General features: G+C 46.9%; 1 protein-coding gene across 4 annotated transcripts in view; it reads left to right on the top strand.

Annotated features, from left to right (window-relative positions):
• The first annotated feature begins 1,344 nt into the window (after positions 1–1,344).
• Positions 1,345–13,967, top strand: part of tns2a (tensin 2a) — a 75,127-nt gene continuing 62,504 nt past the window's right edge. For all 4 annotated transcript variants that reach the window (XM_088633717.1, XM_088633715.1, XM_088633716.1 and 1 more), the window contains exon 1: positions 1,345–1,561. In XM_088633717.1, the coding sequence (XP_088489843.1) occupies positions 1,448–1,561 (114 nt within the window). In that variant the 5' untranslated portion in view covers positions 1,345–1,447. The remainder of the gene's footprint in view (positions 1,562–13,967) is intronic.

Genomic DNA, 13,967 nt, shown 5'->3' with positions numbered 1-13,967 from the left:
ATTATACAGGAGCATTAGAACCGTCACACAGACCACAGGGAGAGCGCTTCCTACTGGCCTACTGGAGCACCTGATATCGATCCTGACATTGATAACGTCTGACCAACCAGTTTGACCTCATGAGTAAATGTGATGGATTTAGCACAACACCTCAGATTGGCTCTCCGTGTAGAGTTGAGATGTTGTGATTGTGTTTGTGTAGCTGCAGATCAAAGTGAATTAAAGACGCTAAACGACAGGTTAGGTGCCTTCTCATAAGCTGTACTGCCAACAGTCAGAGTTGTTATAACAGTAGAAAAAAGTAGTGGAGGTTCTGAGTAAATTGTTGATGCTCTTTACAACATACATATATTATAATTCTGGATTGTCTCCAATGTCTAAGACTTTAGCCCAGCAGAGAACCTGGATACATAACTGTGGCTACAGTGCCAACAACATCAATTTAAGTAAGGTATAAGGTATATACTTAATTAGGTATAAGCAGATGATTTATAGAGGGCTCTTCACATTCAGATGGCATCGTGTTGCAATTATACTGTATATTGTGCTTAAACTGTAGCAAAGGGAATTATTAGTCTGTTTTCGAATCCTGGAGAGAAGCAATTCCTTGTTGTGTTTCCAGTGCTGGTGCCAAAGCTCATTGCTGGCTGGACCAAGCCCAACCTATATTGCATCCCTTTATATGAAGCTTGCAGACAAAATAGCCTTTTCGCCTTGTGCTGTGAAAGATGTTTCCGAACGTTGTGGTGGCACATTAAAAAAAGTCTTGCAATGTAACTTCTCTGTAAAGTCCACGTACAGACTTCATAGGGGATCTACAGGGCCTATAGAGCATCTTGCCTGTCTGCAGATTGACCAGGTGATGTGCTCTAGAGAGCAGCTGGTCAGCAGGTAAATAAAGAACAGCGCTTTTTTCATGTTCGAATTGTAGGTTCGAAGGTTGGTTAACATGAACGTCACCTGCATCTCTCCAATTTATTTTACCTGAAAAAAAAACGAAACATGAGGCTGCTTTAAAGGCTGAGTTGTGGTTGTTTCTGGCTGTTTTCGCCTGCAGAGAGCGTACGTCTCCTGGGAGGCGCGATTCTGAATTTTGGCCTCCATTTGGATGGAGGGGTCCCGGCCAGGAATGTACACAGACAGCGACAGGGAAACCAGGAATGGGGCTCAGGGGGGACGCGTTCCCTTTAAAATAAGAAAAAACCGGCCGGGGGGGGCGCAGTGGCTATCGGTTTCCTGCTCGTATTGTACCTCGTTGCAGCGTCTGCGCTCGGGCTGGGGGTTGTAAGTGAGCCAGGAAAAGCAGAGGAGGGGGGCGGGGGGCGGGGGGGGGGGAGGGTCTGGCGTCAGCCGACAAAAACAGCTGTGGGACTGTGGAGTGGAAAACAGTCGGGAGTGAGAGAGGGAAGAGGGGAAGAGAGAGACTGACAGAGGGTCCCCGCTCTCTATGGGTTGTGCCTGGAGCTCTGAGTGCTGCGGAGAGGAGCTGTGCCCGGTGCCGGTCGAGTGGGTGCCCAGGAAAGAAGGCCCGGGCGCTGCGGACAAGATGAGGCTGACGAAGGTAGGCTCTAGAAAAATTCAGGGCAGGTCCGGGGCTGGCATTCCGAATCGGATTTGTGTTGCTGGTGCCTTGGGTCTAGGGCAAGTGTGCTGCTTTCTCAGCTCAATCCGGCTTTCCAACACCGGCGCTGGGCAGGCTGTGCAGTGTGTCTTGCTGTCGCAGGTGGCCCAGGATCATCAGGATCTCCAGGGTCTGGATCTGGGCCCCGGGTTCCGCCGATGTGGTCCCAAAGAGCTCAGGGACGAATGTATTTCATTCCAGCTGAGGTCTGGATCACTGAATCAGTGTGACTAGGACCCGGGCTGTAGATCTTCGGATGTAGTCAATCTTTTCACCCAGCTTCTCGAACCTGGGCCCAGCCGCTGCTGTGTCATGGCTGGAGTGTTCTTCTGCCCTGGCTGGACCACGGGCCTTTCTGTCTAAGTGTGAAAACTCTGATTAGGTGCTTGCAAGGAATTGGATTGTCTGGAGTAGCCTTCAAACTGCAAAATTAGTGGGCAGTGACAGGATGACATTTAGAAAGCAGTCTCCGGGATCTTGAAATTACTAGGCTTTTTTAGGTTTGGGGAAATGGCTGGACTGACAGAAAAGCATGGAGACACATTCATGAGGGGGCAAACTGTACTTTGGGTGCTGTGCATTTAATAGCAGGAGTGGAAGCCCAACACCCATTAAGAGGAGAATATGTCACTTTTTATAACGTTTTGTGTTCGGAAACCATGTGTCCAGAGAATCAGGCTATTCCGACAGTGCTGAGCAAGTCCAGAAATTCGCAGCCTGTTTCTGGACCACATGGGGTGAATGTAAATGCACAGTGAGCTTACCCTTTTATCAGTGTGTACTCGCTTGTGTACTGATACAACTCGAGCTCTTAACAAAATATAGGAGCTGATAAGAACCACTCTTTGAATTTCACAGGAGCGACAGTGGTACACATCCAGTATTCAACTTGGATCCTGAAGGTCTAGATAACTGCCTCAGTGTCTGACTTTCATTCCAGTGAATGAACAGAAGTCCTCCTAACTAACAGGAGGGGCCCCAGGAACAGGTGTGCTTGTGCCTGTTCCCTTTGATGCCTGGTCTTGTTCTTTGTCACATGCAGTATACAGTACATGATCTCTGTGTCAAAACCACCTTTGCAAGCCTAGGTGGGTGTTATTGTGCGTTACTGTAATGTTCCTAACATTAAGATTGCTCTGAGGAATGGGAAACTGTCAGGGAGGAGTACGATCCGTAATTCTGTTGTGTTCATTGGTGGAGCTTGTGGACCGGCGGGATCTGGCAGAGAGGAACGCCAGAGCAGTGCACTGAGGGACTGGGATTGCTGTGTGTCACTCACACCCTCAGTTTGGCGGTGGACTGGGTGGGGGGGGTGTTGGAAGTTTTCATCTTCTGAAATCTGGGTCCAAGTTCTGGTTCTGGTTTGGAACGCTACCCTACTCACTCTGATGTGCGGAGTATAAAAAAGTCTACAAGCCTTGTTTTTGACTGGAATTGTCACCAGTTTGGGCTTCCACCTGGTGCTGAAATCCAGGGAGAATTTAAAACAGCAGAGCATTTGAATTGTACTATTAGAAGTGAATCCTGTTCCGGTGGTGTTGTTTACTGTAACTTTTGTGTAATTTGTGACTCTCCAATGTGACAGTAGTGGTACCCTTGAGCAAGGTGCCTCACCTGAATGGTTCCTGTAAAACACCCAGCTGTGTGAGTTGGTGCCGGTGTAAGTCATTTTGGACCAAAGCATCAGAAAAAAATAATATAGCTTTCTCAAAATCCAGCTAACCTGTCCTTGTATCTGTAATACCTGATGAGGCCCAGGTTCCCATAGCAATAAAGACAAGAATGTTGGCAATGGCTGGTAGAGAGGTGGTGAGCTTTGCTGCCTCGCCCTGGGTTAAATTCTGGGCCTGGGGTGCTATCTGTGAGGAGTTTGTATGTTGTCCCCATGATTGCGTGGGTTTCCTCCAATAGTCCAAAGACATACTGGTAAGTTAATCAGCTTCTGGGAAAAGTGGCCCTGCTGTGTGGTTGTCTGCTCTGGGATGGAGTGGGGTCCCACCAGGGTGTACCCTGCCTTGTGCTTTTTGCCTGCCGGGGTAGGCTCTGGCTCCCCAGCTGCCTCAAAACTCTCCTTTAGAACCTGTCAGGAAAATTGAAATTGTAATACCCTGAATTAACCTTGAAAGGCTGGTTGTAGTTAGGGCAAGGTGCTCAAGAATTGAAGTGAGTTCTTAAGCATTGTGATCCCATAGTTTTCTACCAAGAGGCTGAATCTTCGGGACTCATGTGATGACGTTTTCTGCAGAAGACTAGTGAGATCCGGAAAAGGCGCCACTTCCTTGGAAATGGACGCCAACAGGCCTTTCCTAGCTTCCTCAGCCGGGATTCTCATAGTAAATGCTGCAACTGTCTGTGGCCGTCAGTAGTACTTCCGGATATAGCTTTCCCAAAGCATGCCATGCATTCTCTGGGAATTACAGAAAGCTCCATCGGTTTCCTCCGAGATATTCCATGGAGATCATTATACAAACGTCAGCATTAAAAAAAAGTACTTGGAAAATTTGCGCTCACACACACAAAAGAACATTTTGTAAAATCAACATCCTCTCCCTGTGTTTAAAGGAATATACTCTGTGGCCTCAGTCGATACTGTAGTTGGCCTGTCTCTTCATTCTCTGATTGTTGGTTCAGCTGGGATATTGCCCAGAGTGGCTTTGAGATCTGTATAACCTGCAGACTGAAATGTTATCCAGCATTTTTGTTTTAATTTTTGGCAATGAAGTGACTTAGCATTTATGGTGAACAGGAGATCTTTTGGTTTTGAATCACTGCAGACTCGTAAAACAGTATTATTTTTTTTAGTTCTGATTTTAGACAAGGGGATTCAGACTCTAGTCCTGGGGTGCTGAGTGTTTTGTTACAAATTAAACAATTAAAAGTTCTTAACATTTTCTTATGCTGAGTTACAGTTGAACTCTCACAGTGCTCACTTCATTAAAGGTTAAGTTAACCTATAAAACAGTGTTGATCCAGGACAGAATTATGCTCCTTCAATTATATAAGTAATTTAAAACATTACCAGAAGACAGCAGCCCCTGTAGGTAGGTGGCTCTTTTACTAAGATCAGAAATGAGTGGCTTGCACGTAACATGTAATGAATGTCTTACATTTTAACAGCTGTGTGTTGTTTTAATGAAAGATAGGTTGAAAGTAAAATATAAGATGGAAACTAAGCTGCTAAGCCCCATGCTGAAATTGCAATGATCACATACCTATATAGAAGCACTCACATGACCTCATGGATTATATATACATTTATACCCACAACATAATTAGAGCTGTAGCAGGGAATACGTGTGTGAGTGTGTCGCCCAGAGTGATACACTGTAAGGCCAAGGTGTGGGAGCAGGGCTGGATTGTAATGAGGAGGAATAATGGCTGTTCTGGTCTCAGCATGTGGGAGGCAGGGGGCTGTGTGGATATAAATATCCCTGTTGAGTGGTCCTGTGACCCCCGCCCACCCCCTCTGCTGTCCCCACCACTGACCCTGTCCTGGCAGGAATGTGACGCTGCTGGTTATAATCTGCAGCCTGGCTCCATGCCGTGTCTTCAGCTCCTGACCTCTGTGTGTGCCTGCTTTAAAGCAAGTGCTATCGGCTCAGCACAGGTGGTGTGACAAGCAGGGGCTGGGGGATCAGAGGACGGGGTAGAGATTAGTCGGAGTGCGCTATGCTCCTCGGTGCTCACCTTTGGAATAATAGGACCCCTGTGTGTATTCCAGCAGATTAAAGCATCCTGCCAGCTTTAGAAGGCTGGTTATCTCTGCTGGCCAGCCTTCCTTTTGCTGTTCCTTAATCATGATTAGCCTGTATCACTAATTGGAATTCAGTTCAAGCACAGATGAGTGGTGTTGTGTCTTGGATAAAGCAGCTCTGGAATCAGTCCAAAACTGAGCCACCAGATGGGTTCTGGACACCAACAGGCTGAAGGAACTGAATCTAATTAAGTCTTAAATAGACACACATATTCAGACTTCTTTTGATTGAACAGAGAAACACAAGTGAACACTACAGGAAAGTGCATTTTAAACCAAGAGCAGGAGGCGCTTCTTTACGCTCTTTACACAAAGAGCTGTGGGAGTGTGGAACATGCTGTCCATCATGACGGGAAGCTGATACCCTGGCTCTGTTCAAGAAACAGCTGGATGAGATCCTTAGATCAATTAACTACTAGTGACCAAATGGGCTAAATGGGTCGTATGGCGTCATCTCTCTTTCTTATGACCTTACGTTCCAGATTAATCCTTACTCCAGTAGTTTGGAGTCAGCACCTTTATTTATTAAATACCCACCCAGTCTGGAAGTGCCAATTGTTCTCAGGCTCCGATCTCTGGCCACAAGCCCTCCACATGCTCAGGTCAGATCCAGACCCAGGGACTGGCTTCTCTGACACGCCCACAGTCGGCTCGATCTAGTGAGCTGCTCAGGAAGAGCTTTACATTTCTACCATCACCACTGATGCTGAGGGCACAGACGACAGGACACTAGGTGAGGCTGTTAACACTGATCTCACTATCCTGGATTCCCAAGAATTCGAACCAGACTGCAGCTCAGCCGAAGGTTTGCCTGAGACTGTGATCTGAGTCTGTGCAGGACAGTGGCATTAAGGCTTGGACCTGACACCCCTCCATCAGCAAGGCTGCGGTGGGGCTCATTTTGCAAAGCGAGCCTATTACTGCCATGGGTTCCTCCCTGAGCGCTAACATTTTCTTTTACTGTTGCCGTGCCTTAACGTGCACTTGGGCTGCAGATCTCAGACTGGCTCCGTTTTGAGGTGTGGCGCTGCATTTCGGATGGGAAAATAATCTGCCGTCACCATCTCAAACATTCTGGGGCTCCCTGTACCCGCACAGAGCAACATGCCAAAGATACAGACTCTCGGCAGCGTTGCTCTTCTCCTGCACGGTCAGTGTGTTTGTCTGGCACTTCCACAAACGTGCCCAATGTGGAACGACGCCATTCAGCGGGTCCCGCCCCTCCCCCCGCTGTTTCCCAAGCCGACCGTGTGGGGCTGGTGCCCGCGGGCTGCTGCAGGCATGCGGTGATCTGACAGCGGGCTCTTGTCATGTAGGAAGCTGCAGGCCTGCACTGTGCCTGCAGGCGGGCTGGGAGTTTGGGCAGAGACGTTAAAGGGAATGAACCTGGGTTGGGCCAGAGACAGAGTGTGTGTGTGTGTGTGTGTGTGTGTGTGTGTGTGTGTGTGTGTGTGTGTGGAGTGAGGGGTTTGTGATTCAGCGGTTTGTTAATACACTTATGTAAACATTCTCAGGACAACAGGGGCTGAGAGACACCCCCCCCCCCCCCCCCTCTGTACTCCAGGAGAACAGCTGGATCTCATCAGCCCCTGGCTCTGGTCTCTCTGCTCTCATTCCTCCTCCTAAACACAAGACCCCAACTGTTCCTGTGCTCCCTTCTCTCTCCCTCACAGGCCTCCCTCTTCCTCTTCCTCTACCCGGCTCCTTGTCACCCTGGCTATGTCTCTCTCTCTCCTGTTCTTTTTGACTTCCTCTTTGCAGACCCCTACCTGCTGTCCGCCTCCCCTCCTCCTTCTCTCTCTCTGGTTCTGTGGCAACCCCTCCTCCATTCCGTTCACTTCCTGTCTTCCCAAACTCCCACGCCAGCTCCCTGTTTCCCATCACCCCCCTGGCCCTGCCCGTCTCCCCCAGGACCACGTGTCTCCCTCTCTCCAGCCTGCGAGGACATTCATGTCCACCTCCTCGGCAGAGAATCCCTCCAGATCCAACATGTTAAGGAAAGTCAGAGGCCTCTTTCGTGGCCTTGCCAGTCAGGCCCTCCTTCAACACGAGGGAGAAAAGAGTGACCATTAGTGCCCCTCAAACATAAAGTCCCTGGACGTCTCCGTTTTTGGCCCAGTGGGAGCCACAAAGTGGCTGAGGCAACAGTACATTCTGTTTCTAACGGCTTCGGTTCGACTGTGTTTTATTGTAAATTGCCCTGAGATGATGTCATGACAGGCGCTGTATGAAATACCATTATTATTATTGTTGCCATAGAATTCGTGGGCTTAGCTTCTGAATTTAAAATTGGTTGGTGAGGGGGGGAGAGGTCACATCTGGCTCTGATACTCGGAGACGATCCCCCTCTTAAGAGATCGCAACCCGCCACCCCCTTCCAATCATCTTCCATTTCCCATTTTCTTCTCATCCCGGCCCCCCAACCTTTATCTTGGCTCTCCGCGCGCCGAGCTGGTGGAGAAACTGCTCGCACGCGCCGACGATCACCCCGGCTGCGGCTTCTGAAGACAGAAGGCGGGGGCTGAACCTCAGCTCCTGTCAATTTGACAACAGCGTCATGCACACATAAACCAGTGACCCCCGGGGCACATCCTGTCTACTCCCTGCCTCCCTCTGTTTTTGTAACCTCTGTGGGGCTCCCACCCCCACCTCCATCCCCACTGAATCCCCCTGAACTGGGCCTTAAAAAGAAAAAAAGAAGAAGAAGAAAAATAAACTCTCAGGACCCCCCCTCTCTCAAATATGTGGCGGAAATTCCATGACTACAATTCTTATTTTAGTAAAAAGGCTAGGGCACTTGTGTTTTATGCACATAATCCAACACTTAATCCATGTGTTTGCGGGTGGAGAAGATCCCATGGCTGGAATGTTGTTGTGAAAGTTTATGGGAGATGCTTCCTTTCAAAAGAGCCCTGCTGTCTCCCGAGCCTCAGGGCCTGTAATCTGCTGCAGCTCGGCCTTACTGTCACTCAGGTGGGCGAACGGCTCAGGCGGCGCCGCTGTGCCGCCCAGCAGTCATTACACATGGGCACAGAGAAAATCGGAACTCGGAGACATGCCAAAACTCAAAACTAAACTTGATCACTTGATTCAAAAGCGCCTCAAATATCTGTTACCCATTTTATGTGGTTCCTGAATACCTGTATGCATAAACAAGAACGAATGAGCACACAATGTTGCCTTTTCTCTGGGGAAGAGACCACAGGTTATGTTGTCTGTCTGTTCCCACTCCTCTTGTGCCTCCGTGCTCTGGCTGCAGTTTGGCTTCCATTTGCGCGTCTCTCCGAAGCATGTCGCTGTCCCAGTGTATTCCCTGTGCCAGACGTCCAGAGCCGTGTCGGAAACCAAATCGGCATCGCTCACGCCAGTGAACCGCGTCTTCAGCACCGTTTCAATAATAATAATAATAATAATTGCTTACACTGATATAGAGCTTTTCTGGACACTCCACTCAAAGCGCTTTACAGGTAATGGGGACTCCCCTCCACCACCACCAGTGTGCAGCCCCACCTGGATGATGCGACGGCAGCCATAGTGCGCCAGAACACTCACCACACATCGGCTATCAGTGGGGAGGAGACCAGAGTGATGAAGCCAATTCATAGATGGGGATTATAAGGAGGCCATGATTGGTAAGAGCCAATGGGAAATTTGGCCAGGATGCCGGGGTTACACCCCTACTCTTTTCGATAAACACCCTGGGATTTTTAATGACCACAGAGAGTCAGGACCTCGGTTTTACATCTCATCCGAAGGATGAAGCCTGTTTACAGTATAGTGTCCCCGTCACTATACTGGGGCATTAGGACCCACATGGATCGCAGGGTGAGCGCCCCCTGCTGGCCCCACTAACACCTCTTCCAGCAGCAACCTTAGTTTTTCCCAGGAGGTCTCCCATCCAGGTACTGACCAGGCTCACAACTTCTTAGCTTCAGTGGGCTGCCAGATGTGAGTTGCAGAGTGATATAATACTTCCCCAGCTTGTTTCCTCTGCAGGGAAAGCCTTTGTTGTCATGCCGGTTATGAGGTAAGGTGAGTTAAGAGTCTTGTGCTGTGGAAATGGAAAGGCACTTTCAGGGTATTAGGAGAATCAGTGTCCAGTGTCTTAGGCAATGGGAATGGTTTAAAAAGAGGTGGCTTGAAGTGATTGATTGTACTAGGTAAGCACAGTATTTGGATGTTGGATTCGATGAAGCAGCTGAATAGTTGAACTTGCATTAATAGGAATGCTGAAAATGACCAATGCTGAATGATTCTATATTTGTTCTAATTGTTTGATTACTCATTATGCATTATGCAAGCAGGTGACAGATCCTACTCAAATTTAAAGTCTGGAGGTTAGATAGGAATCCCGGAATCTTAGGTGTTCATGACTTGGTTATGTGTCTCACCATTGCTCCGTGAACCTACACAGTGTTTCATTTGCTAATTGATTGGTACTTGTTTATGGAGCTGCTCTTCGGTGTTCAGAATTACCCATCTCAGCCAGTGCCATTCTATGGCAAACTCTGAATGGTTGAAGCGTGCTTTCATGCAGCTGCATTGAACTTGAAGGTCAGGCAGAGATCGGCCAAGCTGAGCTTTCTGCACTGTCTCTAAGCATGGGTTGTGGCACTGTGGGTAAAATATTTAAAAAACATGGGGTTTAAAAGTAGGTGTTTTAAAAGAGACATCTCAGGCTCATAACAGATGCACAGTGTACAAACCTCACATATGCAGGGGTCCCCTGGGTGTGCTGAGTTATTCCCTAGAGTCCTGCAAAGGGGAGAGACAGGGCTGGGGGGGACATTTAAGCGTCAGAGAAGTGCTTTGTAAAGAACGGGCTGAGCACGAGCTGCCAAAGGGACAGTTTCTCTAGGAATGTGCGCTGGCAGTACTGCAGAAGGAGGCCTGGATTCCTGCCCTGGATTTGTAGATGAATTCCAAGTGCGCTTCACAGAAGTGCATTTGTGAAATGTCACATATGTACCGTCAGCTGAAAAACAGTAGTGCTTTACCAGCCATTCCAGTGAAAAAGTGAAATTGAAGTACCATTAACAAGGTGGTGAAATGAAAAACAAAGATCAGTGAATGCAGAAATTATCTTCTGATTTTTATCTGGATAAATATGAAGTGGGCAACTCTGAAACTGCAAGAAAGACCAAGCAGAATCAGGGCAAATTTTAACTTTATTTAGGATTGGGGAACAGGTGCATAATTATTGCTAATGAGATATTTTTTTCCCACAAATTCTTAATGAGCTAGGATCTTTAAGTCAGGTTTCATCTTCCACTGGTAGTCTGGCAGTGATGTATGGTTTATCTCATCACCTTGAAATGTTAAAAGCCTACTGAGTTCTTTGCCTTTTTAAAAAATATTTAGGCTTTAGTGCATTTTTTCTCGTGTCCAACAGGTGGAGCCATTGCGCATGGATTTGGCCTTTTCAGATGTTAACACTCCCAGGCAACAGCTGAGTATCTACAGCTCAGTTACTGTAGATGTGCTAAACAGCAGGACTTCAGCATAAGACTGATAAATGTGTGATTACTGGCAAAGCTTAACTCTTTGGTGCACCCTTGTTCAGCAGTAGTAGACAAATATAATTTGTTAATAAAAATTATGCAGCCGGTCCCTATCCCTAAATAAAAGTATGCATTTTAAACATTCTTATGATGTTATATTTAATGTATGAACACATAAAGTACTCTTTTCTGGTATAATGCTAAGCTTTAAAGGTGATCTGTAAAGTTTTTGTTTTACCAGTCAAACCAGTCAATCAAACTAGGAGGCTTAGCAAACACTGTAGAAGCTGCAAAAGAAATTCAGAAAGAGACCAAATTCAGGACTGAGAAAACATCAGGTTGACGACAGTGCAGGGTGTAGGTAGCAGATATGTCAACTGTGGATCAGTGATTCCCTGCCCTGGTCCTGCAGGGACACTGTATGATGGTTTCATTCCAGCCCAGCTCCACTAATGACTTGATCTGCTTGCCTGTTTAGTCTTTGAACTTGTTTCTTCAGTGAATCCTGAATGTCAGTAATACTCCACTTCAGGAGTACTGTTTCCAACAGCCTCAGCACACAGATCTGTACACAGCTTCTCCTCAACGTGCTGCCTGTTATTTCTGAGTTAACAGCTCTCAGTAGCTGGTCAGTTGTTGATGAACAGTCACAGGGCGGAAGGACACTTTGTCAAACACGCCCGTAATGAGCTTTTGTCCTTCTGCAGGTCCAGTTGGCTACGTTTCAGACAGCACACCTAAACGAAGCCAGTTCTGAAACTCAGGAAATAGTGCAGGGTTGATACCCATGAGAGATGTTTTTAAGAGCTGGAAGTAAATATTCTCATAGGAAACTGAAATCAATTAGACTGCGATGAAGAACTTGGAGGGAGCACAAATGGCACATTCCAACATGCTTTGCTTCTGCAAATGAAGACCCCAAGTGAGACAAGAGACAGAGTTGAATACAAAATGCTCGGACTCTCCCTCTCTTGTCTGCGCCAAAGCTAATGGAAATCACGTGAGAGGGCAGGATAAATTAGGGCAATCAGTGTGGCTCTGTGGGTAATGTGGTGTGAAATATTCAAGTCAAATGACTGGGAGGCAGCCAGGCAGTTGCTCGTGATGGCTCGGGTCTGTGCCAGCCTGCACTTTGACCTTTGATCTCATCACATTTGACCTCTTTCACCATTGATGGGGCTTGTGTGCATGGGCATTATCCTGGGTTCTGATGGACTGTACATCTTTCAAGTCTCAGTTCAGAAGACCAAAAGCCTGAGAGTACAGAAGCAAAAGACTGAAATATTTTACTTTAAAAAGTTCACGCTTAAACATCACAAGGGAAAAAAGAGAAACTGAAAAGTTGGGGTCACTCCAGACATTTTGTCTTCATTTCTGTCTTGGAGGCTGCAAGATCGGTTACACTATTGTGGATAGCACGGAGGAAAAGAGAAGTTAGACAACTGGTGGCCAGGAATTAAAATTGGTTTATCTTTGGTGCTGGCAGGCTATAAGTACAAAAAGATTAAAATTGCTTCTTTACCTAATCAACCTATGGATTCTTAGTTCAGCATGACAGTCCCCAAGAAGGTCAAATAGCCACAAATTTAGGTGCAAAGTCCAAAATGTTCCACATCTGTGTTTCCTAGAAATGTTCTTTTGTTAAAGGAGATTGTTTAAGGAAAGGTGCATAATGTCAATTAAAGATGAGGGACTTTGATGAATATTTATGCAATAGTTGCTGGGCAGGTGCAGAATCACAAGCTGACCATGACCGATCCTCATAAAAGCATGTGTATAACAAATGGCTGTTCTATGCAAGAGCAAGTTTTTATTTTTTGATCACAGCTGACAAATGTAATCTTAGAACATGGCAAATCTGTCCACAGAACGAGGAATTCCCTCTTGTTATTCCTATGGAATTGGCATCTTCATGCAGAGCCTTAACTGCTACACAGGTGTGGATTTTTCTATACCTCAGATGAGTTTAAAATGTGGAGTCCCTCTGGTCCCCCTGAATCCCCAGGCTGATAGATCCCGAAACTCATTCCATACAGCTGGACCGGAGAGGCGCCTCCAACCCTGGATCCCTGAGGATGGGAATTTAGGGGGTGAGCAGTTTCACTGTATGAGGCCAGACTGCTGCCCTTCTCCTCACACATCTGCTCGCAAGTCCTTTCTCTCTCTCCCCCCGGAGCCCTCGAATTCACCCGAAGAAAGCTAAGCGCATCTGGTGTCACTTCCATTTTCATCGCGGCATTGAAGTGAAATTCCCCCCAGAGCAACTCCATGCCCTTCTCCGAGCGCTGCCTACACCTGGATCCCAGACCTCCCCGATGTTGTCATTCCCAAGCAATGTCCAGATTTCAGCCGGGAAGTTTTAACACCAGGAGTATCTCAGAAAGTAAATCGGGCCTGGATGCAGGACTGCTTTCACTGTGGGAAACGGCACATCCCGGGGACCTCTTTCAGATAATTCCCAAAGAGGCTCATAAGAGCAGCCAGCATGTTTAGTACATGGTCATCTAAACTCTCTAGATTAAAGGTCTTGGTACAAACCTGTAATTTGAGTTGATGACAGAAGAAAGACGGAGCTGTGTTAACTTTGTGACAAGGAACAGCAAGAATCAATTTACTCCCCCTCCCCCCCCCCAAAAAAAAGAAAAAGACATTATGCTGAAAGAGTTTAACGTAGTCCACAGTTAAAAATGTGCAACTGGCAAAGATTTTGTGTATAATATCGACAACCCGTCTCGCTGAAAATTTGAGAACCGTTTGGAAGAAAAAAGCATTGAATATTTGGGGCGCGGCATCCTTTTCAAGTTGGCATTTGTACCGTTTTGAAACCGGAGGTTTAATTTCTCTGTGGAAAAGCACCGCATTGATAATGTTACATTACTTGACGTCAGTTGTATGAACTTATTCTAACCTTTATAAGCGAAGGGAAAAAAAAACAAATATCAGATATGCTGGTTACCGCACGTTTCACCGTCGTTAAATATTTGTTTCTGAAGTACAACAACGAAAATTATCTTATTCATTAGGTTGGCTGTCGCATCCGATCTGACAACACATTTCCATGACTTTAATCTCCATCCTTCTGGAAACACTA

This window comes from Lepisosteus platostomus, chromosome 1 (genome assembly GCF_059453375.1).
Source record: "Lepisosteus platostomus isolate fLepPlt1 chromosome 1, fLepPlt1.hap1, whole genome shotgun sequence".
Lineage (NCBI taxonomy): Eukaryota > Metazoa > Chordata > Actinopteri > Semionotiformes > Lepisosteidae > Lepisosteus > Lepisosteus platostomus.
Note: the sequence above shows the minus strand (reverse complement) of the source record. Positions and strands in the feature narration are given on the sequence as shown.